This window comes from Callorhinchus milii, unplaced genomic scaffold, assembly GCF_018977255.1.
Source record: "Callorhinchus milii isolate IMCB2004 unplaced genomic scaffold, IMCB_Cmil_1.0 Scaffold9, whole genome shotgun sequence".
Classification (NCBI taxonomy): domain Eukaryota; kingdom Metazoa; phylum Chordata; class Chondrichthyes; order Chimaeriformes; family Callorhinchidae; genus Callorhinchus; species Callorhinchus milii.
In genome coordinates, this window is record NW_024704750.1 from 21864970 (window position 1) to 21892503 (window position 27534).

The 27534-nt window shown below is 44.2% G+C and overlaps 1 protein-coding gene across 1 annotated transcript in view; it reads right to left on the reverse strand.

Annotated features, from left to right (window-relative positions):
• The window catches only part of LOC103186809 (centrosomal protein of 128 kDa), a 167194-nt gene that overhangs the window by 24453 nt on the left and 115207 nt on the right, over positions 1-27534 (reverse strand). Inside the window, 1 exon segment of the mRNA XM_042337996.1 lies at positions 1916-1965. Within this exon segment, the coding sequence (XP_042193930.1) occupies positions 1916-1965 (50 nt within the window).

Consider the following 27534-nt stretch of genomic DNA (forward strand, 5'->3'; position numbering starts at 1 on the left):
TGCCTGTGTGTGGGTGTGAGTGCATGCCTGTATGTGGGTGTGAGTGCATGTCTGTGTGTGGGTGTGAGTGCATGCCTGTGTGTGTGTGTGAGTGCATGCCTGTGTGTGGGTGCGAATGTGTGCCTGTGTGTGGGTGTGAGTGTGTGCCTGTGTGTGGGTGTGAGTGCACGCCTGTATGTGGGTGTGAGTGCATGCCTGTGCGTGGGTGTGAGTGCATGCCTAAGCGTGGGTGTGAGTGCGTGCCTGTGTGTGGGTGTGAATGTGTGCCGGTGTGTGGGTGTGAGTGCATGCCTGTGTGTGGGTGTGCTTGTGTGTGTGCCTGTGTATGGGTGTGAGTGCGTACCTGTGTGTGAGGGTGTGAAGGAGTGAAAGACAGAGTCACAGACAGGAGTAGGAGTGATCACAAGTAACTAAAATTGAACAGTGTACGGATTTATGATATATATCTGACTTGCAAGTGGCACAAATAAATCATAATGACAGCCTCCCCTCTGAGGACTTGGTCATCCTGTAATTTGGCTACTGGTGATCTAGAAAGCATGTGCGATAAACAGGTAAAGAGCACCTTTTTTAAACTTCTTTTAAAAATAAATACATGAAGAGATGGAACTCCTCAACGTTTATCCTACATTTCAGTATTTGAGAATAATCTTAGGAACAAGATGTGAGCTGTGGTTTGATTTTGTGGGCATCAAGGTTATGAGAACATTTGCCAACGGCTCCCTTTGTGCTTCGTAATGCTCCCTCCCTTCTTAAGAGAGAAACCCACTTTCTAAATAGAGCCCTCCTGTGCTGGGTTAAGTGCAAGCAATGAGTATCTTCCAGTGACTGAAAGATCAGGTGAGTCAATTTATCCACGAGGGGAAAATAATCTGTCTCAGAATGGGAGAGTTGCAATATCATCATGATAATTATTGGCAAGTTATACACCATCAATCTGATTAAATCAATCAATCAACATCCCCCCAAAAAATAGGAATTCAACAGAGAATAAAATAGATAAACAGCCACACAGCCCACTTACAGTAACAGAGAGCACACAGAAAATGTGCAGCGAAACAGGAAAATCAAAAGACATGGACTATTAGACAAAGGAACACAAGACCTGTTTAGATTATAAAGCAATGGCTGTGGAATCATAGACATTTACAGCACAGAAGTGGGCCATTTGGCCGATGGAGTCTACACCAGTTCTCAGATCAGGGTGTACATTCAATGCCACTTCCCTGCCTTGTTCCCAGTGCCATACAGGTCTCTAGCTTTCATATTTCTAAGTTTTTTTTACATACTCGATTTTGCCTAAAATGATGCTCAGTTGATTTAATAATCTGTGCATTTGGTAAGATTTAACTTTATTATTGACGATGCTAAATGCTGTAGTGGTTAGCGCGTTCAACTCGCAAGCGAGTGGACCCAGATTCGATTCCTGGGCAGGAAAAACCTTAGGCTAATTTCCTTACTCCACACCCCTGTTTACCAGCAAGTAGGAACCCGGTTGTTTGTCGACTGGCAGATCACTTTCCGGGGACAATAATCCCTTCAAAAAATGCGGTCACTCAATCCGTGACTGTTTGTGAGACAATGCTGTGTTCAATTGGCTGCCGATTTCGCTCACCAAATATACAGTCGATTCACTTTACAGTATATTCTGTCAAGCCTAGGTGTAGGCAGTCCAGGGTGAGGTTGTTACTCAGGGCAAATTCAAGGAAAGGGAAAGAGCGAAGCCAGAGAGGTGTAGTAACAAGCTCAAGTTACATAAGATAATTTCACCTCGTGACCTGGCTTAGGCACTCAACCATTGGAGACGGACATGGTAAGAATTGGTTTACATTCCTTTCCCTCCCCATTCTCTCTCCCTTCCCTGAAGGTGCTTTTTGACCTCTCACCCCCCGATATCAATCACACCATTTCCTACCTGTAACTCTCTCATCTTTCCATCTTTCCTTTGCATCCTCTCCATGAGATCTGGTTGAAACAAAATGTGGAAAAACAAGTTACATTTAGGAAGGGAGCAGGTACGTTTCGTATATACACATTGATGAAGAGTCATTCACAAAATCTCTGTCCAGAGCAACGCAAACAAGAGCCCCGGTATGGTAAAATGCAGATTGGGTTGTTAGCCCATGGGTAGCCATAATCATAAAATTAACCAAATTAGGTTTATTTTAGAAAATAATATTTTGGGATAAAGTATATGAGTAATTTGGGACTTGACAAATGTAGTATGTTTGGAAGAACCAGGCAGATTGAAGGAAAGAGAAATAGCGAAGCCACCAGGTGAGATGCAATGAGCTCAAATTACACACAATAATGTCACCTTTCCTTTGCATCCAACTTTGGATCTAAGGTTCCCAAAGCCTTCAACCATGATGGTAAATAAACTAATCCATTCAGAATTAATTGCTATCAACATCTCCATTATTGCAGCATGTGACTATCAGGATGGTAAAAGATGGTCTTTTCTAATCTAGCAATTCCTATGTTACTAACCATTGGAGAAAACATTTACAAGCGTTGGGAACCTCCAACCACTATTCCCTAGAATTCTCTTCCAAATTTCCTCCCTTCAAACCTTTCTTAAAAACCTATCTCTTTCTGTCTATAACTTTGGCAATTCCTGCAAGTTTTCCCTCCTCCATTCCACCTCCCTAATCGACAACAACAACTTGAATTTATATCGCGCCCTTCATGCGGGATAGAGTCCCGGAGCGCTTGACAGTGACAGAGTCTGATGCCGAACCAGGGGGAGAGGGATGTGACCGTAAGCACGATCAAAAAGGTCTTTAGGAAGGTCTTGAAGGTGGGGAGAGAGGAGGCAAGGCGGAGGGATTGAGTTCCAGAGTTTCAGGGCGTATTGGCTGAAGGCACGGCCAACGACGGTGGAGTGGAGGGGACAACATCATTACTGAGCCCTTCGAGCTATTCATACAAGAATGGTGCAAGTCATTGGATCACCAGTTGCTGCTATTTGCAAGTTCTCCAAAATAACTTGAAATGGGATGGACCCGGGTGGGGTTTGGGGAGAGGTATGACACAATGAGGATTGAGGAAGCGTTTCTACAGTTTAACTGGCTGAAGCAGCACAGCCATTCTCAAGGAGTTAGCTCATGAAGTATATAAGAAGATTTTATTTCTTTACTTGAAGGTTTAGTCTCTCCCCGACCTCCCGCTGCCCCCCACCGCTTGCTAACAATCTACATAGAATGAAACGGCAGAGAAACCGGTCAATCGGTCCAATATTCCACAAGCCTCCATCTCTCCTCTTCTGTTCCCCTCTATTCCCCTTCTCCTTCAGGTAAGCATTCAAGTTTCCTCTCGAAGCTCAACACGTTCCACGCTCCCCTCCGGCCTCAATATATTCACTCTTCAAGGCCGTATCTGACTGTAGCTGGTAATTATTTCATAAAAGTATATCATCATATTGCAACCTTGAATATAATGCACATTGATCTTTTTCCTATTAAGACGATCGAGTTCCCTTAACCCCAACGCTCCTGGCATCTTTGTCAAACCATTGAGATTTTCATCCTAGAAGCCGGGGATTTCTGCCCATTGTCTTCTGTGTTACTGTTCCCTTTTCCAATTCCCTATTTCTCCTCTCCTCGGTTCCCCCATTTTAAATGCTTCTATCGATCCACCCCTCAACCGCCGCTTGTAGCAATGATTTCCATACCCTAACAACCCGTTGAGTGTAGAAATTCCTCCAAGCCTCGCACATGCCCCATTTTCTTTATCTCTCTCCCTAAATTCTTCCACCTCGCATCCCCTGCACCCGTCTCTCTCTCTCTCGCCCCCATTTTGACCACGCTTTCTGTCTCCTACCGCCCTCTTGCTCAGTAATCCAATTGGTCTTTTTAAAGTGCGTCAAGGCGTTTCCCCAATGAGGCTCAGCCACCAGTGGCGGCAAGGATAGAGCAGAGCGGAGCACGAGTCAGTCAAGCGGAGGGGACCAGCAGAGGAGTGAGGTAGAAGATCAGAGAGCTAAAGAGGTGCTGAGGGTGTGAAATCAAATCAAGGTGGATTATTTCCTGCTGTTTTCCTGACTGGGATCGGTTGGACACTGCGGAAATAGGATATCTTGCCTGGCGTACCTTGGGGGTTAACATCTCCTCAAAACCGATTGAACTGAAGCCTTGAAGCCTCTTCATTATCCCTATTCTTTCCTTCTCTAGTTGATAGCTACATACTCCAAGTGGATACATCTGTGAGCGCGTCACGCTTTCCCATCCCCCAGCTCCCCGTGGTGTCAGTATCGCTTTCTTCAACTTGAATCTGCACTCGTGTCCTTAGCTTGTCACTGCTAACATCTAATGTAGCAGAGAGATCAAAGAGGCTGCATTTTTACACGTTTGCCATTTCTGCAGAAGAGACATAAAGGTTTTGTTCCAATATCTTAAACTCTCACAAGTCTTAAGAACCCAGGAAATATTTGCGGCGAACATTGTTGTTGTGTGTTGTTGCCAAGTTTTCTAGTTATTCTTTTGCACCCTCCCTGTTCGGCACCAATAAATGTTAAATCTCCTGAAAAGGAAACAAACCCAATTGCAGATTTCGAACAAGAGCTTCATATACAGGAGTGAAAAATCGTGTGGGTGATGTGGTTAACGCCAATGATGATTTGCATTATCACATTACTGCAATCCAAAAAAGATCTTTAATTATCTGTGGGTTTGCGAGGGAACACCCCCTCACTTGAGATTGGCGGATCGCTTTTCCGGAGGTAATAACTCCTCCAAAAAATATTTTTTAAAAAATTATAATTTGGTCGCTCAATCCACGCCTGTTTGTGGGACACTGCTCTCCACAATTGGCTGCTGCGTTTCGCCCACAAAATATACAGATGTCTAAAAAAAAATTGTAGATATTTTTTCTGATTTCTTTCGCCCACAAAAACTACAGTCACTGCACTTTGAGACGTCTTGAAGAAGTGATAAGGTGCCAATTCAAATGCAAGAATTAATATTATTATTATTATTACCTCAGGCTCTGCAGGCTGCTATCTACAGGTTTCTCTCTGTGTCCTGGCCAATAAATCACCCAAATAAAATCAGTTGCTCACACCACGGCTGTTTGTGGGACAATGCTGTGCACAACTGGTTGCCGCTTTTCGTTCACAAAAAAATACAGTCACTTCACTTTACAGTGTATCCTGTGAAGTATTTTTGAGATGTCAAGAAGGTGTGATAAGGTAGTATATCAAATGCAAGGATTATTATTATTATTATTATTATTCTTTGCTGTAGCTGCCCATAATTGCAGACTGTTCATGGAATTCAGCGAAGACTAAGCACTAGAAACCTGTGAACATTTCTTCACACAGCAGGCGAGAATGTGGAAAGCTACCAGAATTAATTGTTAAAAAAAAATCATCCTCCCATTTGATCCAGCGCCTTATCACGTCAAAATGTCACAAAGAGTTCACAGTTTTCTGCAAAGTGTAGTTTTCTGCCAAGGGTACTGTTTGTTTTGTAAGTGAACACAGCAACCAATTTGAACACAAAAATTAAGTCAGCTATGAAGTCAAGGACCAATTTTTTTTAAAACCTGGAGATTGTTGATCAGGATACCGGGCAAAACTTCCTTCTCTTTTCCATAGAATCGCTGGATCTTTAATTTCCCCCTGAGCAAATAGAGACAGGACCTCGGATTAACTGTCTTGTCCAAAGGAAGGCATTTCTGATATTGCAGCACTTCTCCCAGTACTGCACAGGCGTATCAGCCTGGACTGTGAGCTCAAAGTCCTGACACGTAGGGTATGAACACACAGCCTCTGACTCAGAGTCAAGAGTGCTGCCAACTGAGCCTTGGGACACCTACTTGGGATGTTTAAAGAAACTTGGGAAGAAAGGATATTAATAAAGACAAGATGGGGACGTGATCTGCTATGATCTTAACAAACTGGCAGAACAGGCTCAATGGGCTGAATGGCCTCCTGTGTTCCGATCTTCTCAGCTGCCCAAGGGAATCCCAGTGAAATGACTCCAAGTAAAAGTGAAAGATTTAGACATTGCACCACGAGGCCGATTGACCCCAAGCAGGTCACCTGAGTGTGGTGACGATCCCTTTAGCATTCAGCTCCACTTCCACTGCACACCCTCAGGTTCTCATTAAAACGCTAGGGTCTATGAAGCTCGCTGTTGATGAATGGCGACCCGGGAATCTAATCAGGAGACTATGTATTCCGGTAACAAACACAAAGCTGTGGATTTCAGAGCCAAAAACGCCTCATTTTTTTAATGACCAACAGAGCGTCAGAACCCCGGCCCTTGAATGCCTCATGTTCTGATGGTACTTTGTCACAGTTAGAAAGTTCAGGCCTCGGGCGATTCATTTGTAACATCCTTCACAGATGCTGTCGTCGACAGGCCCCAGCGGCCACTTTCCCCCTTGGTTGCCAGCCAAACGGCCAGAGCCTCTTGGTTCTCGGACGTGCTGTTTGCAGGTGATTACAAGCGCGGCGCGGTGATGGAATGCAGAGCTGCCCGAGGAAGATGCGTCAATGTCAGCGTGCAGCCGGGCGTGAAAGGATGAGGGAGAAGAAGGGACTTCCCTTTGACAGGCTCATCGATCAAAGAGCCTGCAAGGTGGAAAATGGCTCCAGTGCTTGATTCTAAACTGCCAGCGAGCTAAATTACAGAGTGCAGCAGTGCTGCCGGGAGCAGAATCAGTTCTCATTATGCGAGTCTGTGCTCGGGACGCTTGTTTATCAAAACTCGAGCTTTGGGAAATAGAAATTGGGGGGAAAAAAAACACACAGGTTGCTGAAAAGGGGACCAGTGATTTTTTACAAGATCGAAAGCCTACTTGTGCGCGCCTTCCCTTATTAATACTGTAATCCTTCGTGTACTGTCACACTTCACTTGGTACCAAAGGCGTTTAAAGCACAAGGCCAATAAGTACATATGGATTAATGGACTAAGGCAGGTTGACGAAGGGACAATCGCCATTTAGGATGTTGCATAAAGGCTTTCAGCAACTTCAATTAAAAGATTAGGTGCCTACAGTCCATATATGAACCTGAACTGCACATGATTCAAGAGTGCGTCTCTACGGGGAACAGAGTGATTATTCCATTCCAATATATGGGAATTTCCATATGTGGATGGAGTTAAGGAACTGGTTTGGATACAACTTTTGTGTAGCATGGTCCGTATCACGGGTATTTAACATAACATAACTGTGTCGGCTCTTGCTCACCCACCCTCAATTCGAATGGCGAAGGGGTCATTCTGTGGATGACGTCCCACAGCAATAATTTTCACTAAATCAAAGTGAAATGTATTGTCAGAGATATAGTTCAATAACTCACAGCGTCGAACAGCCCGCAATTTGTCACTGAAATTAAGTTGTTGAGGTTGTGCTAGCATGGGCATGGCCTGACCTCAGTGACCAAAATGACCAACCAACAACAGAAGAGCAAGCAAAGAATCACTTCCTAAACCTACAAAGTGATCTTTGATCTCTTGGCTTTCCACTCCCTCTCTCTAACACGTTGAGCTGTTATTGTATGTAAACGATGCTACATATTATGTTAAATTTTCATCCAAATACACGGTCCTTTACAAATCAATTTATAACCTCTGAGCTCCCATCATTTTGACAATGATTTTCCTGTCAAATTGCCCCAAACTCCGCAGGTACTCTCCTACCTCTTTGGCTGCACACTTCCTTTCTTGGTGCGCCTATAATTTTGCAACTAAAGCCTTTCTCACGTGTAGATTAGAACAAGTGCATTAATAATAATAATAATCCTTGCATTTGGTACAGAGCCTTATCAAGTTTTCAAGACCTCTCAAAGTACTTCAAAGAATACACTGTAAAGTGAATCGACTGTATATCTTGTGGGTGAAACGCGGCAGCCGATTGCGCACAGCAGCGTCCCATAAACTGTTGTGAATTGAAGTGACCAAATTATTATTTTGTAAAAACATTTTTTTGAAGGGATTATTACCCCCGGAAAAGCAATCCTACTTACTGCTAGGTAAACAGAAGTGTGTGGAGTAAAGAGACTTGTGTAAAGTTTCACCCTGCATTGTAACATCAGAAACGCAGTAAGGAAGGTGTCGTCCTTTGGAGACAACAAACTGAGGTCTCATCTGCCACATCAGGTAAATATTGAAGGTCCCGTGGCACTATTTGGAAAGAGAGGACATTCACCTACAAATACACGGTCTCTGCAATTTAGAGAAAGCTGTGAAGCGCTTTGAGATGCTTTGTCAGAATAAGGCGCTGTAGTCAAACACACGGACTATTATGATGACCTACACAATGCAAAAAAGTGATTGTAGAAAAACAAGCAAAACAATGCAAGGATTTTTGTGCAGAACGTCACAGGTGATTAACGCAGAGCTATTCTTATCCTGTCTATTCTGAGCTAACTATCGATGGGTTGCTTCTCAAGCACCTGAAAGCCATTCAAGCAAGCCTCAGCTCCCTTTAATAATATTCTCACTGACTTGATTTCAATTATGGGATTCAAAGGCTAAAGTGAAGATGAGCTTTGTTTGGCTAATCCCAAGGTTAGAAAGCTCGTGTTGAACACAGAACTTCCTGTCAACAAGATGTTGTCAATTTGCATTGCTGCTGATTAAAATCTGGAAAATATTATATTTCCCACAGTTACATCCCACATACCTGCCTCACAGCTGCTTAAAGCCTAAATAGCACAACACACTGGCCACAGCATCGCGAATTCACAGCTGTGAAGCTGCTCTTAGCTGCCTGCGGTTGCAGGTGCATCAGGGCTCTAATGGATGGAGACACAGGCGATTAACCTACGATTTAACTCAACCAACCACACCATTCCGGCTGCTCCAATTGTTCAGCAAACACCGATCGGCGATGTTCCCCTGTCCTACCTGCCTCTGGAACACTCTTCCTCTATCGCTCCTCCTTGCCGCTTCCTTCCTCTTCGACGGTGCCTACGGTCACCTACGTCTCTCCACCCCGTGCCCCCCGGTTTGGCGTTGTGCTCCGCCACTGTCAAGTGCTCTGGGAAACTACCCTATGTGAGGGACGCTATTATACATGCAAGTTTTTGTTGCCTCATCGGTGGGTGGGTCTTCAGTCATTCTCCTCCACTCTTTGGAACTCAATCCTAAAGTCCCTCTGACTCGCTCCCTCCCTCCCATCAAGGCCCAGCTCTAAAACTACCCCCTGGACTGCAGGTTCGGTCATCTTCTCCCACCCCCAGCTCAGGTGCCAGTCCAGCACTGTCGAGTACTTTGATACGTCCAATGTGAATCGTATTGCGCTGACTCCATCCTTTTTTTTGTGGGTGAAATTTTGGACAAGGGAAGAATAAGAATGTTGGCCTAGACATGGGGAGAAAATTTCGCTTGTGCAAAGTAGTGTCTCGGATTTTAATGCCTTTTTTGCTATAGTCCAGACCCTGGTTTAATGACTAGAGCAAATAAAGAGCATCTCTGACAAAATAGCACTCAACACACACAAACACACACACACAACCTAAAATGCTGAGCTGAATGCCGGACACGAACCCACAAGCATTTGACAGGAGGCGAGAGTGCTGGCCAACTGGTCATCTCTCCTCTGTAGAGAGAAAAAGATGAAGCTTCGGATTCTTTGAAGGTACAGTTTTGATAAGAGGTCGGCTCAGCGGACAAGAAAAGAGGGAGGTGAGGGAGGTGAGTCTACCACTGCTCAATCTATATCGGTATGACAAGAGCTGCCTCGTAAGTCCAATGTCATGAAAAAGAAAACCAATACGTGTGTTAGCGACCATCACAAATAGTATATTGTATATCCACTGATCAAACTAAGTTGACAAATAATGGGACTAAATGTAACATAATAATAATAATCCTTGCATTTGATATAGCGCTTTTCACGTCGGGAGGACGTCCCAAAGCGCTTCACAGAACACACTGTAAAGTGAATTGACTGTATATTTGTGGGCGAACGCGGCAGCCAATTGCGCACAGCAATGTCCCACAAACAGTCGTGGATTGAAAATGACCAATTTATTATTATTATTGTGTTTGGGGTTTTGGAGGGATTATTATTAGGCTCTGTGTGGAGTAAGGAAACTTGCCCAAGGTTTCGCCCTGACCTGCCTGGAATTGAACTCAGGTCTCTCGCTTGCAAAGAGAGTGCTCTAACCACTGAGCTACAGGACTCAACATAACAAATGGATGGGACCGTTTAGGAGATTTTAATTATATATCCTAGCAAAATCACCGGGTGAGCAGAATTCATACTAAGTTTTGACGTCAATCACTTGAATTTATCAACCGCCCTTTACATCTCAGTTGGCTTTTCATAGGAAAATTGGACAAGAAAAATGTAAGGGGATAGGGAGAAAGATCAGGGCTGTGAGTAGAAAGAGAAAGGCACAGGAGCAAATGGGCTGAACGGCCTTCTTCCATGTTCTAAAGCTCTATGATTCTGAATCTGAATCATCATGAGCATCAAATGCTGTTGTGTGGAGATCTGATGACTGCAATGCTGGCAGGTGTACCAGCAGGCCAGGAAAGAACGGGAGAGAGCAGAACAACAGTGACAGTCAAGACTGATGTCAGTGTAGATGGGAATGGAAGAGTCAGCTCAGGAGAGGTCAGGAGAAACATTAGGCTTTTCAACATTCAATCAGGATGGGAGCTTCTAGGTTCAAGCCTCTGTGATATAATGGGTGCGAGATTTGCAAGCTCATCGTAAAGGAGGAAAAAAACCAATTGCTTATTTGGTTGAAAAATTCACACATATTCAATTACTCACTCATAAGTGCATGTGAACCATGTGAATGCAAGGATATTTACATATATTTACACACAAGCATGTGCACCCACATATGCGCTCCCATAAATCGGCTCCAGAACAAAAACAAAACCAGTTTTGAGTCAGCGTTTTGACTGAATGTCACGCAAACTGAAATCAGACGCTCTGGGAGAGAGTTAAGGTCAAGCAGTATTTCGTCTGTTCAACTCTTCCTTAACTCTTATTCCCTTCCTCCCCACTTCACTCTCTCCACTGCTTTTGGACCTTACAAAGGCTGTTGGGACAGGATAACTCAGACTTGCTTCAGGCCATAAATTTTGTGGGCGAAACGCGGCAGCCAATTGCTCGCAGCAATTGTACCACAAACGGTCGTGGATTGAGTGACCTGATTATTATTATTATTTTGATTCAATCTTGTTCTGTAATGTACTTTGAGATGCTTCTTTTATGTGAAAGGCATAAGACGAAAGAGTTTTCACCAGACCCAGAACCTTCTGACATTCAGGGCTTTGACCCTCCCCCATATGAAATATAACAAGCTAAATCACCTTTCAATTCCACCCCTGATCCAACAGTTTACTCTTAAAAGGAGATGCGTAATCGATAGTGTTTGCCCACAAAACACACAGTCACTCCACTTTATGGTATATCCTCCTGATGTGAAAAACCTTGTATCAAAAGTAAGGATTATTATTGTTTTAACAGTGCACGCATCAGAAAAAAAACTGTCTCTGTCTACAAGACTATTTATTTCACTGAAATAATCTGCCATCATTTCTTACAGAAATGAAGCACAAGATTTTTGGACTGGACGAATATGGGGATGAGAGGGTTAAATCTGCAGTAAAAAAAAAACACCCAGTGGATGCTCAGGCCCTGAATAAACTTTCATTATCCTGTGAGATAAGACCTTCTCCAAAGAGATCACTAACTAACTGCGACAGGCTTATAGAAACCGAGCGAAAGTCCACTGGAATGTAGCTGATGAACCCAGTCGCTGGGTTAACGAGATACAGCAAATATGTACTGAGAGGCTTCAACGCTACTGTGTAAGAACATGGCTTCTGCTGAGTAGGAACAGAAACCAGCACAGGGGGTGGAACAGGGGGAGTGCTGTCCAAAATACACTCCACACGCTCCTGCAAATTCAAAGAGATTCAGGGTTATGAGATGACAAGATAGAAGTGGGGAAGGATGGAATCCTTTGGGAAGTTCGATGTGCCGATGGCCCACTTCTGCATGAAAGTGTTACTATAAGAACAGTTCAGTTTCATATCACAATTTTCACTCGCTTTACAGAACAAATCTTGCTCGTTTTCACCTCTATCTTCCAGAAGAAGTTTCATTCCCCTCTCCTTTTCTTAATTGGGCATATTAACCTCTCAGTGAAAAATCTAGCTGGCCATGGGGTTGTGTGCGTGGGGAGGGGGGGAAATAACCCCAATTTTCACTGTTGGGCTTAAAAGAAGACAGGATTTTGGACTGGGCTTTATTCTTCACCTGGATGGAGATTCTTTGCTTTATCTCCCATTTAAGAATAATCCTTGCAATTGATACAGTGGCTTATCACGTCTTTGAGACGTCTCAAAGATTATACTGTAAAGCGGATTGACTGCATTTTGTGGGCGAAACGCAGTAGACAATTGCGCACAGCAGTGCCCCACAAGTAAGCAGGGGATAGGAAGCAGGCTAGTGTTTGCTGAGCGAAGGGAGTGGCCAGGTTCGTGGATTGAATGACCACATTTTTTTTTGACCTTTGTACAAAGGTTGGGGAAATGTGCATCTGTGTTTGCGTCATGGTTCCTCACTTCCACAGGGATGTGTGTGCGAGAACGTGTCAGTCTAACATTGAATACAAACTCTTTCTCAGCACAAGCTTGTCCTGAAATCATGGCCACAAACCCTTGCGCACACTGTTTTCCCCCTTAAACGAGAGTGACAGAAACCTAATGAGGCATTAGACACAAAATTAATGTTGTGTGAGAGGAATCCACACAGGCTCCTGTGCAAAGGTGGGCCAATATTATGTGTCATATCTTTTGGAGTTCCCAAGTCTCAATAGCGATAATACAATTCAATCCAATTCACATTGGGTTGAATCACATCGGGACGACATCTCAAAGCACTTAACAGACCTGGCTTGGCTACGAGCTGGGGATGGGAGCTGAAGCAGGTGCGAAGGGGAAAGTTGACCCAAAGCATGGTCTAAGAGGTACACCCTGAGATGTATTTTGAACGAGGGTGAGACAGAGAAGGCAGGGGATAGGAAGCAGGCTAGTGATCGCTAGCGAAGGGAGTGGCCAGGTTGGTCTGGTTGAACAAAGTAGGGCAGAGCGAGACCGTGGATGGTTTTGAAGGTGAAAGCAAGGATCCTAAATTCAATCTGCTGGGAGACGGGGAGGCAATGGGGCTGAGTGAGGGCAGGGCAGCTCGCGAAACCTGGAGTGGGAGAGGACCAGGGCTGCAAAGTTCTGGATAGTCTGCATTCTGTGTAGAGAACAGCTGGACACTCCAGTGAACAGGGCTGGACATGATAAGAAAGTCCAGACGTGGTAAGAAAGAAAGAACTTGCATTTTAATAAAATAGGAGCATCTCAAAGCACTTCCCAGGTGATCACTGTCAGGTGCAGCTACAGACAAACACAGCACTACTAGTCACTACACTTGACTATGATTATGACTATGAATCACTTTGAGAATGTTTTGACGTGACAAGGTGCTATAACAATCTAATCGCTTTCTTCCTTAAGCGATGGACAGGAAAATTGCTGAGCTAACAGAGCTTAACTGGGACAGCATTCAGGACTGATTGGCTTAGTGTCCCTGGTTTATACACGTACACATTCCAGGACAGATCAGCGGCCAAGTGCAAGGTCCCCTCCCTAGTCCAGGGGCATGAAGGCCAAATACTCTAACTGATCACCCACCTGAGATCATCAAACTTAACATCAACTGAGAACTGACTCAGCAATTGTCTGTCTGTTCAGGCGGAAGTTAAAGATCCCATACCACTGTTCGAAAAGAGAAGGGAGTTCCTCCCCTTCTGTTCCTCCGACAATCCTCCACAAAAGGACTCCAAGATGTGTACACACGTATATAGACACAGTTTACATGCACAAATTGACATGCATACATGTACACATTGGGACACACATAGTTTATGTGTACACATTGAGAACACACAGTTTATGTGCACAGATTGAGAACACACAGTTTATGTGTACACATTGAGATCACACAGTTTGTGTACACATTGATACACACGGTTTATTTGTCCACATTGATACATACACAGTTCATGTGTACACATTGATACACACACAGTTTATGTGTACACATTGAGATACACACAGTTTATGTGCACATATTGAGACACACATACACATATATATGCATGACATCGTTAATAGGCAGTCACACACACACCACCTCCACCAACCTGCATTTATATAGAGCCCTTCACTCGGAGCGCTTACACACACAAATATACACACATACAGGCATAGACATACACCACAATAACAAATTGTACACTCAATTTATGTGCACACATTGGCACACATATGCAACAACAACAGCATGAACTTATATAGCGCTCTCCACACAGGGTAGCATCTCAGAGCACTATGAACACACACACGCACACGTGTATGTATATTTAGGTGATTATGTGCACCCATTATCTGGGATAGATTTCTATAATTATTAATTCTAGTCTAGGTCATCCAGCTCCTGTCACTCGCATTGTGGGTGTGTTGTGCTGCAGCCATTTTTCGACAATCAAAAATTCTTTCTTCCTCACTGCCCCAAAATAACCACTGCCTCATTTTTGCACAGCACTGTGCATGTGTGTGTAAATGTGTGTGCACTGTTGTTTCCAAGCAACCGTGTTCACATTCACACACACACACATTCACACTCTTAACTTATCATTGTATATTTTGTTCCCCGATGTTTGCTATTTATTTTATAATGCAAAATGTACTGCAGCTATAAGCTATGAAAGAGCAATAACCAAGTAAAAGGAGGCTTGTGTCTCCAATAGCGGTGAAAAACTAACAGAGTACAGTGACTAATTAAAGCTTCCAAACATCATTGCCCTATTAAAGAGAAAGACACTTTCCATTCCCGTTTTATAAGCGGGGTTGACTTTATTATTTATTTTATTTATATCTATCAGAAGTGCAATCAAGTTGAGCGAAAGCTAATTTGCAGCCGTGCCCAGTTGTAAGAATCAAATCAAATGAATGTATAAAAGACTCAAACCTGAACAGCTACACAGACAACACAGGGAAACCTGGACTGTTTACTATCTGTTTGCACTTTTATAATAATAATCCTTGCATTTGATACAGTGCCTTATCGCGTTTTTGAGATGTCTCAAAGTCCTTCACAGAATATACTGTTAAGTGAATTGTACTTTGTGGGCGAAACGTAGCAGGCAAATGCAAACAGCAGTGACCCACAGTTGTGGACTGAGCGACCAATTATTTTTTAAGGGACTATTATCCCCGGAAAAGAGATCCGCCAATCGACTAACAACCAGGTTCCTACTTCTGCTAGGTAAATAGAGGTGTGTGGAGTAAGAAAACGTGCCTGACGTTTCAGCTTGCCCCGGAATCAAACCCAGGTCCTCTCCCTTTCAAGGCGAGTAATCTAACCACTACGCTACAGGATTCCACAATGCAAGTCACACTTGAATCTGTGTCTGGCATTGGAAAGTAGCAGTAAAATAAACATACTTCTTTATGGTCCATCAATACAACCACTGAATGGCTTACAACAGCTAGTGGGCAACTATTGATTGCAGCTCCGACTTCTTTTTAATTACCCGCTGGTACAGAAAGCCAACAAAACCCAAACATTTTGCTGAGTTTGTTAATTATAGAGTAATCTTCCAATCAACAAAATTAATTCTTTGTATTGGGAGATCGGCAGGTTTCAGTTTTGCCGGCACATAGAGGTTGACTAGTGAGCGTTCAACAGGTTCCTCACTCAGCCAAATTCACCAGAAATATTACATTCACTAATACATTAAAACCTTGGGCAAGTTTCCTTACTCCAAACAGCTCTGTTTACCTTGTAGTAAGTAGGAACACACTTGTTTGTCGATTGGCGGATAGGGATCGCTTTCTGGGGGTAATAGTCCCTCAAAGAAAATTAGTCACTGAATCCACAAATGTTTGTGGGACACTGCTGTGCGCTATTGGCTGCAACATTTTGTCCACAAAATACAGTCATTCCACCTTACTGTATATTCTGTGAAGCACTTTGAGACGTCCCAAAGGTACTATATCAAATGCAAGGATTATTATTATTATATTGCACTATTAATGGGATATTGGTACAGCTGAAATAGTGCACCGAGCATGGTGTCTTGGTCAGTTCTGGTCCATGTTGGATTGAAGAAAGTTCTGCAAAGCTCCACAAGAGCACAAGATTGGTTTGGATGAAGGAGGCCCTTTAGCCCATGTGATCTCATTCTCTCAGAACACCCACCCTACTGTCCCCATCAAGCTGCTTTTTAAATGAGTCCAGTGTCCTGGCCTCTACCATCCTTCCGGGCAACCCTATTCCAATTGTTAATTACCCTCTGCATAAAGGAAAACCTCCTGGCTTCTCCTGAAATTGTCCTTTACATCCTTGGATTGTCTTTGGCACCAATGCCGAATGAATAATAATAATAATAATCCTTATTGTTTTATCACGTCTTCGAAATGTCTCAAAGCACTTCACAGAATATATTGCAAAGTGAAATGACTGTATATATTGTAGGCGAAGCACGGCAGCCAATTGCACACAACAGTGTCCCACAAACAGTCGTGGATTGAGTGACCAATTTATTACTACTTTTTTTTGAGGAATTATTAGCCATGGAAAAGTGATCGGCCAATCGACTAATAACCGGGTTCCTACTTACTGCGAGGTAAACAGAGGCGCGTGGAGTAAGGAAACTTGTCCAACGTTTCGCCCTCCCGGGAATCGAACCCAGGTTTCTCGCTTGCGTGGCGAGAAAAACTGAGCTTCTATATGCTCTCCCTTGGTGACATCGTCCACAGACATGGGGTTAAGTTCCACAAGTATGCGGATGCCACCCAACTCTACCTTTCCTCCTCTACCCTCAACTCCACGACCCCCGATGTCCTGACAGCTGCCTGTCTGATATCGAGTCCTGTACGAGAGACAACTTTCTTCAGCTCAACATGCGCTAAAATGAGGCCCTCCTGATTGGCTCACGTCAGCGCCTCCGCACCTCAGGCGCTGACAGCATCAGCATCCAAGGCTGCACTCTCCACCTCTCAAAGCCGTCAGGAACTTCGGGGTTCTGTTCGACCCTGAGCTGTCCTTTCTCCCTCACATCCGCACCACAACTGGCACTGCCTTCCATCACCTCCGGAACATCGCCAGACTACGGCACTACCTCACCCCTCATGCTGCTGAAACTCTGGTCCATGCCTTCATCACCTCAAGGCTGGACTATGGGAACTCTCTCCTCGCCGGCCTTCCCGCCACCTCCCTCCACACTGCAGGTCATTCAGAACTCTGCAGCTCGTGTACTGTCCCGCACCAGACACCGCGACCACATCACTCCCACCCTCGCCCTCGCTCTCGCTCACCTCCACTGGCTCCCCATCCCCCAGAGGATTGAATTCAAGATCCTCATCCTCACCTACAAGGCCATTCACGGCCTCGCTCCCTCCTACCTCTCCGACCTACTATCCCCCTACCTACCTGCCCGTACCCTCCGTTCCTCTGGCTCCGGTCTGCTCCACATCCCCCGCCCCAACCGCCCTACCATCGGTGGCCGGGCCTTCAGCCTCTCAGCCCCGAGGCTCTGGAACTCTATCCCCAGTGCCTTCGCCGCTTCCTCCCTTTCCTCCTTCAAGGCCGGTCTCAAGACCTTTCTCTTTGACCGTGCCTTCAGCTCCCCTCTCAACTCTCTACCCCCTCCTCGCTCCCTCCCTTCCCTCCCCTCACCCTGACCAGTTCCCCCCAATGCTCGGGTCCCGACCCAACTGTCCAGCACCTTGGGACGTCCTCCCGACGTGAAAGGCGCTCTATAAATCTCCTTTGAACACATTTAGTTTCTAAAAAAAAATCACCCAACCTCTGAGGGGAGCAAAGGAAGTCTAAATGGAATAAATTGAAGATAAAATGAGAGTATTCCCTTTCCTGGAGCTCTTCAGGCCCGGTGTTGTTTAAATGAATATTTTGTAATTGCAAAGGTCGCTCAATATAAAGTCCTTGGAGAGCTAGCATGTGTAATGAGGATTTTTATAAATATATATATATATATATACAGAGAGAGTGTTTTAAGAGCTTCTCCGGTAAGTACAATGGGTGTAATTGTGATTGAGACACTTAAAAGCAACTTACAGCAAGCACTGTAGTAATAATAATAATCCTCGCATTTGATATAGCGCTATCATGTCATTGAGACATCTCACAGCATTTCACAGAATACATTGTAAAGCAAATTGACTTATATTTTGTGGGTGAAATGCAGCAGTTGTGGATTGAGTGACCAAATTATTATTTAAACCAATTTTTTTTGGAAGGGATTATTTCCCCGGAAAAGCGATCCGCCAATCGACTAACATCCGGGTTCCTACTTGCTGCTAGGTAAACAGAGGCGTGTGGAGTAAGGAAACTTGCCTAAGGTTTTAATGCGCTAACCACTACGCTACAGAACTCCACAATGCCATCCAAGTCGTTTTCTTCTAAAGAACGGTTAGTGTTTCTGTGCAGTAGACAGACAGATCTGTTTATATGTCAGCCCTGATGTGGCAAATCACTGGGGACACATTTAATACACAAAAATGGTTCTTGAATTGGTAAGTAATTGAAAAACAAATATCCAAGCCATCATTAGAATTACTGAAACCAGTGAATCGGACTTCTTGATTCTTCTTGTATCCTTTTTTGGGAAAAATAATTGATAATGTAGCCTTGTAGGGATACATTTTAATTAAAACTGTTTTGATGAATCAGTAAGTAATTACTTTGATGGATTCAAACTGGACAGTTAAATTACACACGGCTTTATAAATGCTGCATTTATTTTGAGACATACTGCCTTATTTGAAGCTTATTAGTTCAAAAATAGCCCGTATTAAACTTCTACTGAAAAATAGCTTAACCTGTATACTTTTCCCCCAAAAATCATCCACGGTCTTAGGGTACAAAGACCGCAACAATGCTCTGTGTGTACGTATCTGCAGTGACATTTTAAGACTTAGAGAGAAAGGAGAAAGAATTTACATTCTTATAACGTTTTATCGCATCACAACGTCTCAACTGCGGTGACTGCTTCTTGGATGCAAACGCAGCAGCTGTTTGAGCCAACGAGTTCCCACAAACAGCCATAGGGTGAGTGACTAATTCATCTGGAGGAACTGGTCAGGCTCAGGGATCTACAGCTGTGTGTCCCATTCTGTAGTTCCCTTTCTAACATAATAATAATCCTTACATCTACATTTGATACAGCCTCTTTCATGTCAGAAGGACATCGCAAAAAGCTTCACAAGATATACTGCAAAGAGCAGTGACTATGTGCTTTGTGGGCGAATGCATCAGCCAATTTGCGCCAAGCAATGTCTGGCAAACAGGCATGAAGTAAAAATGACCAAATTTATCTGGAAGATTATTGATCAAGACACCAAGAGAAACTCCCTTTTCTCTTTTCGAATAGTGCTATGGAATCTTTAACGTTTTGAGATGTTTCAGTGTCAGAGGCAAGCGTAGTACAGTGCGCTGGATATTACCCCATCAGAAGTCCCCTACGTCTACCTGAACAGGCAGACAAGTTCTTCAGTTTCACGTCTCATCGAAATGATGGCACCTCCAGCAATGCAACACGTCCCCAGGACTGCATTGGAGTGTCAGCCTAGACTATACAAGTTCCCAACATGGAGCAACAACCCCCAACCTTCTGACCCGGGGGCGAGAGTGCTACCCAGTGAGCCAGGCTGATATTTGCAAAATGACAGACAGAAACAACCGTGACTCCAACCCATGGCAAAAAAGGAGAATAGGGAAAGAGCAAGGAGTTGGGGTTAAAGTACACAGCACCAGCTGAAGAGCTAGCACCAATACAAGCTCGGTGGGCCGAATGTCCTCCTGTAATATGTGTCATCTATCTCCGTACTCTCAGCGTAAAGGAGAATGGAGAGCACAGACAATGCTTTCTGGATTGATGACATGCTTCACAAACAACATAATTCAATTTAAAAATAAACCCAATATTTTATTTAAATCTTTAAAGCTCTGGGTTCCTTCTAAAATTATATTTATCGAGTATGCCTCCAGCAATGATTAACGGCATCGCCAAAGCCCTTTTCTCTTTCTGAATAAGCAGAAGGAGGTGAAATTGGCTAGAAACGTTTGGAGGTGCCCTCATCGATGAGACATTAAACTGATGTATGTTCAAGTTGGACGTTAAAGATTCCATGGATTTGGGCATCTGAATAAAATTATCTTTTATCTGGGCTATTTTGGCTCCATTATTCTACCAAGAAAAGCCACTTCTTTGACCAGGACACAAAGAGTTACTGAGTTATTAATTCTAAATTTGGAGGGCTGCTCTGTATGCTCAGGATTAGCGATTAACATGTCCAGGCACTCATTGTGACAGACAGGATGGAAAGGTCAAGGACAGGTCCACACTGCTCCACAGCCCAGTTTGTGCGACAGAAGTGCTACAGATCTGCATCTTGCGCAGGTTTGCAGTCGTGCCGCAGTGAAAATGCTGATGGGGATGGCACAGAGCGAGCTAGCGAGCGAGTGAGCAAAGCCAGCTTCTGGAAGCCAAGATTTAAAACCTGCATTTCGGGCAATTTGCAACGTGCCTTGCAAACACTAGCTGTCATTTGCAAACAAGTCACAATGGAAAACAAGTGCCATCTACCATACACCTTGCCTGGGTGCTAAATGAAGATCACCCACCACATAGAGGAACAAGGCAGAGACAAAGATATATGTGCGAGACCTTACTGCTCCAGAATAAACTTGACACCAATGTAACTTAATAAGACGCCCACTGCCCTACGAGTGAGTAAGTCCTCGGAGACGGGGAAAAGCAAACAGGTGCTTCACAGGCGAGTCCTACACACACACGGAAGTTCATGCCTTAAAACTGGCACAGCATAATAACTGAGGAACAAATGCTAAATATGCAGTTTTAAATGAGCATTCAACATTTATGTCTTTCCAATGTAACCGTATCAGGTCACAGGTTCTCCATCACTCAGTTCCAACAAGACTTTCCTGATCTTATCTTAAGGAGTTGCTATTCCCAACTTTCTCATGCAAGTCTCAACTCTTGAGATACTTTGGATAAGTAAAGCCTATTGCATTGTCTGTCCTGAAACTGATTTTCACAGCAACCTGTGCCCCCTTGTCTTGCAAGTTCTGTCAGCCTAGCTCAGTTGGTAACACATTTGTCTCCGAGTCAGAAGGTTGTGTATTCATGCCCCGTGTCTAGGCTAACTCCAATGCAGTGCTGGGGCTTACACTGAATTATCAGAGCTTGGATGACATGTTAAACCGAGGTCCCGTCTGTGCCTGTTCATGTGAATGTTAAAGCCCCCATTGGCGTTACTCGAAAAGAGAAGGGAGTTTCTCCTATGTTCAGGCCAACAATTCCCCAAATAAAATTGGTCATTTGCTTTACGGCTTTTGCAGGACAATGCTATGCACATTTTGGTTTTCACAGTCGCCTGGGAAACACATAAAAGTCACTGCACCTGTGAAGCATTTTGAGATGTTTCAATGACACGATACCGAATGCAGGATTTATTATTGTTATTATTATTATTATTGGCATATCTGAGTATATGGTTCTTGGTTTAATTTCTCAATCCCCTTGAGCCATATACCTCTCCCAAGGATCCCTTCTGGGACATCTCCTTTCAAGACAGATGATCATTGGGCAGCAGGAAGTTATCTTAGTGCAATCCATCAGTAGAAAAGCCGATACCTATCAGGCAAAGGATGCAAAACGAGCCAAAGGAGTCTTATTTGGGGGGAAACGGAGGGCAAAACACTGGCTCATAGTCAGTCAGAATCCTTATCTTTACCCTCCCAAGGCCAGAAAGCTGTGAGGTTTTTTTTTAAGTAAACAACTCTGTGCCAGCTGGAAGGGGTTTACAGACATTGTAGAGAGATTTAAGAGAAGTCCGTTCAGTGGCAAATGCAACTAATTGACCCATCAGGATAAACATGAAGGATCACTGGACCGGTGCTTAAAGTAAACCTCAAGGCAAGGGGCATACTTCACAGCTCTGACAGCTCCTCGAGACTCTGTTACACTCCAGCCTGAACAAAAACTTCAGAGTCTTGAATCCGCACCTTCAATATTCCATTTAAAAATTAACAATACGTGCTCAAATTCTAGTTTTCTCCCCCCCCCACTCTCTCTCTATTTCCTACTTGTGTAAGAATGATTACACTGAATCACATCTTCAGGCAAACAGACAATGCAAAAGTGCCCACTGAGGCTCAACCCATTCTATCATCACTGGAAGGAAAGGCATAAATCTATCAACATAACTGAAGGTACACTTTCGGGAATCCATCAGAATCTTGTCAGAATGCAATACTTTTGCAGTTACCTTAGGTGGCAAAATTACTTTAAAGCTAGACTCTGGTGGCATATTTGGTTATGAATATTGCTAAAAATACATAAATATATTATATATAATATATAGAATATAATATAGCTTTTGAAATAGTACTTTTTTTTAGAAAATGTCTTCCCAATGAAACCGCATTTTTTTCTCGCAATCGAGCACCTCCTGACCTAAGCTCACTAAAGCGTTTAACACAACGAAAACTAGAATGAGCCAACATGTAATGATTTTTAAAAAAAAAAACTTGCTTAATGAATCCTGCTTCTAATCTTCTAACAGAGAGCCATTTTGTGATCGATAGGAATGCTGGAGTGTCATCAAATCCACCCAAAGAACTGCAATGTTTTGAATTCAGCTCGGCACAAGGTATCTCAAAATATTTAAATGAATTCTTTGGGTATTTTCACAACACAATTAGCAGTAACCTCCTGGTTCCTTGGTACTTGTTCGGTTTCGATTCCGCTACGGTAACTGTTTATATACCCAAGAACACCTCACGATAATCTCACATGTGCCCCTGGGTCAGAAGATTGTGCCTTCAAGCCTGATGTCAGTGGTGGGGCTTGAGCTCACAGTGCTGGGGGGAGCAGTGTATTAACAGAGGTCCCATCGTTTGGATGAGAAGTTAAAAGGGAGGTCCTGATCAACTGTTCAGGTGGACGTTAAAATGACCCAATTCAAAAAAAGCAACCAATCCGCCAGATGAATTGGTGATTTGCAGACAGCTATGCCGGTTTGCGGGACCTTGCCGTGTGCCGGCATTGCTTGCTAATGCACAGTCACTACAATGAGCTGTGAAGCACTTTGAGACTATTTGAGCCCTGGTCAAAGTGACAAATGAAATTCTGTCCATCTGTGACCAGGGCTCGCTCTGCCTCCTCATCCTCCTTGACCTCTCTGCTGCTTTCGACACCGTCGACCACTCTGTCCTCATCCACCGCATCTCCTCTCACCTCAACCTCCACGGCGCTGTCCTTGATTGGTTCAGATCGTACCTCTCACACCGCCTGCATTCACCTCCTCAAACGGCTTCTCCTCTAGCCCCCAGACTGTCTCGTGCTGCGTTCCTCAGGGCTCTGGCCTTGGTCCCCTCCTCTTCAACATCTATATGATCCCTCTTGGTGACATCGTCCGCAGACAACACGGGTTCAACTTCTACATGTATGTGGATGACACCCAACTCTACCTCTCTGCCTACACCCTTGACTCCAAGACCACTGCTGTCCTGACAGAATGTCTGTCAGCTCTCCTGAATGAGTGCTAACTTTCGTCAGTTGAACGTCGAGATTGGATCCCATCAGCGCCTCCTCACCTCGGACGCTGACAGCATCACCATCCATGGTTACACACTGCACCTTGCTAAGCCAGTTCGGAACCTTGGGGTCTTGTTTGACCCCCAACTATCCTTTCTACCCAACGTTTGTGCCATGACCCGCTCTGCCTTCCCCCACCTCCGCAACGTCGCCCCGGCTCCGACTCTCTCACACCGCAGGCCGCCAAAACCCTCACGCACGCTTTCATTACATCGAGGCTCGACTTTGCAAACTCCTTGCTTGTCGGCTTCCCTAACTCCTCCCTCCACAGGCTGCAGATCATCCAGAACTCTGCAGCCCATGTCCTCTCCTGCACTAAGCTCCACGACCATATCACCCCCAACCTTGCAACTCGACTGGCTTCCCATCACACAGAGGATACAGTTCAAGGTCCTGGGCCTCACCCTCAAAGCCCTCCAGTCTTGCTTCCCCCCTACCTCTCCGACCTACTAACCCCTACCACCCTGCTCTCTCTCCGCTCAGCGGGCTCCGGCCTGCTTCACGTCCACTGTCTTGCTCTGCCCCACCCTCTGAAACTGCATCCCACAGTCCCTCCCTCTCGTCCCCTCCCTCACCACCTTCAAGACCCACCTCAAGACCCTCCTCTTCGACCGTGTTTTTGATCTCCCTGCTTCCCCCCCCTGCCCTCACTCCTTCCCCACCCTGACCCCCAGCTCAGGTCCATAACTCTGTCTGTCCAGCGCCTTGGGACGTCCTCTTGACATGAAAGGCGCTATACAAATGCAATTTTGTTGTTGTATGATTGCTATTGTAAGATTACCAAGATTCAGTGCTTTTCTTAAAAAGCAGCAACTTATTACCAAAGCAAACAAAAAAAACAAAATAAGAATGGAAATGCATTGAAAATGCAGCTTCGCATATTTACCATAAATCAATAACTCGGTAGCGTGGAGGGCTATGTAATCACAACTGGCAGATCAAAGTGGGGTAAGTAAGGATTGCCCCAGGAGCCAGGCTTTTTGGCGACTTCTCACGATTTCAGTGAGCAGCTGTGTGGCTCTTGGTTTTGTTCCAACATAGCTTCTGACAGTTTGCTAGGAAAATACATTACGCGCTGCGTGGACATGTAGATGAAACATCACCCATATCAGATGTGCTTCACAGCTCCTTTATTTCTCCATTAATGTACGTGTCAACAATAGATCTTTTTTCCTTAATCATGCGGTGGAAACGACCAAGTCTACAGGAAGGATAATAAACCGAGACAGCACTTCACAAACACAAATAAAAGCAATTTTTGGGGGGTTTTCTGCAGAATGAGACGGAAGACGCAGCTGTAATTCCTTTCATTGCGTATGAAAATTAAACTGAATTTCTATCAATTCAGCTCCCGATTTTCTTTCTCTCTCACTATCCATTCCTCACCCTACTCCCGCAAAAGTGTTTAATACTGCTCTCTGTGGAAGCTCTGCTGAGAGCTTCTGTTCCGGGAACCAGTAAATTGTAGGCGCGGTGGGAGAGCTTTTGCATGGACTGTGAAACAATGTCAACATATTACATTGCACAACGTTTTCATTCTTCCTCTGAATTCATCCTCACTTCAACACTTGCAACTTCCTTCAGCTTGGAGATTTCTTCCCAGATGACAAGAACAGTTTAAAGGATAAATGTTGGGTTCTGAAGTGTGTCAGTCTGCACAGTCTTTTGACAGCTGAGAACAATTGGAAATCTGGAGTTTCCATGTGTAGGTGGGATGCAGGGAATTCTCAGTTTAGTTTGGAGACTCTTAGGTTTAGTGATGGGGCTTCCGCATGTGTCAAGACACCCACCTGGCTGACCAAAATAAACCCAACAATTTACATTTACATGGTGCCTTTCACATCTGTAGGATATCTCAAACATTCCACACAACTGACTGGTGCCCGAGCTTTGGTTGGGTGGGGGGGTTGGGGGGGGGGGGGGCTAAGATGAGGAGGGGAAGGGAAATGTGGCTAAAAGCAATGTGTCTTAAAGCATGTTTTAAAGGCTAAGGTGGAGGAGGCAAGTTAGATGGACTCTGAGATGGGGTTGCAGAGAGTGTCTGGTTCTCTGATGGTGAGGTGGATGAAATTAGGGATGTGAAGGCTTGTGTTGGCTGAGTGGAGGAAACGACCGGGGCAGTATGGTCATAGTAGTAGGGTGGCATACGGCGATGGAGTCATTTGAAATCGAGGACAAGAATCTTCAATTCGATCCACTGGGAGGGTAGAGGATGGGTCATCAGTCAGCGAAGCTGAGCGAGGAGGAGGGGGATTGATGGGCTCACGGGGGAACATCAGAATAAGGAACACTGCTATTTTGAGGCAGCTGTGACAGATTTACATTTGGAGAGCACTTGCTGTAAAGAAACTGGGGAGAAACTAATTAAGACATGAAGCAGGTTAATTGAAGTAGTTTTCGGATACTCAGACGACAGCTTTTCAAAAATTAATGTCCCTTCTTGTGTGAAACGAAATGAAGTGCAGAATACTCCCATGCAACACTCTCAGTAAGAGGAAGCTTCTCCTGAAAGTGCTACCTCTGCAAATTGCACGTGGAAGCTGTGAATTTTCCAGGAGACATGATAAGCCGTTCTCACTTTGAGGCGGAATACTATTATAATATAAAACCTACCAAGAATTGAACAAACTTATCCTAACCCGAGGCTTGCAGTTGACAGGTTTCGGACATCTAGTCTCCACCTCTAGATGTTCACCTGAACTTTAAGTGCCATTTATTTCATACAATGAATAGGATTTTTAACCCAGTTATAATGAATAGAGATATTTCACTAGAAATTGCTGATTACAGTATCTATTCCATTAGTTGGACTGATACACTATATCAGAAGTAATGTACAAGAGAGGGTTTCTTTGCGCTCAGCCTCATAAATTGTTCACAGTGATAGGAGGAAAATAAAATTGCACAGCCTTGTCTCATTCAATCTCAAAGGCTCAAATGCAGCCTGGTTGATACACATGATGGTTGAGATGTCTCCCACCGCATCATATAGGATTGAATGAAGCTGCAAACAACCCCAATGTTCTGAGCAACTCCCAGCCGGAGATCAAAATCATGACCAAACTTTCTTCCAAATCAAATGCAGACATGAATGAACTACCAGACTTTGCTTATGATGGGCTAAACGATTCAGATTAGCCGAAGGGCTTTCTTCATCCAATCAATCTGGTGCCATTTGCAATAACTTGTATGGCAAGACTCTATAAGTATGGCATTTATATTGACGTGATAGTCAGCCCATTACACCAAACCAAAATGGTGGAAATGGTGAGTGGATCAAATTGGACAGGAGTGGTGATGTGAAGCTATTCTTAAGACTTTATCCAAAACTGTGCCTCTGGTTAGGGAACTGGTAGGCCTCAGTCACTTTTATTAGTATCGTTATTAATTATTCTTGCAATTGATATAGTGCCTTATGTCGCCGAGACATCTGAAAGCACCTCACAAGGTTTCATCCCTGTTAATCTTGCAAGCCAAAGCCCTAATGGGTAGAATGATCCGAGCTGGACAAGTAGCGGGAAAGCTTGCGCAACTGCGACATCAATGGCAAGCTATGTGTCTTTTTTAAGCTCACAAGTTTTGCTGTAGATTTTAGCGACTGTGTGTTTGATTGATTTACAATCGAAACCCACCATTTTATAAGTTGATCACAGGGAATGTTTATCGGAGGTATTCTGTGGATGACAAAGATTCCTATGCTTCCTACAATCTTCGGGTGACATTTCCTTCCGCACTTTAAAAACACTTTCACCTCTTGTACTTATATTCCAACAGGTTTCAGCTGAATATTTCTCAGATTGCTGCCTGTGAAATTTACAGTGATGTGTGGTGTGAAGTGCGTCACCAATGAGACT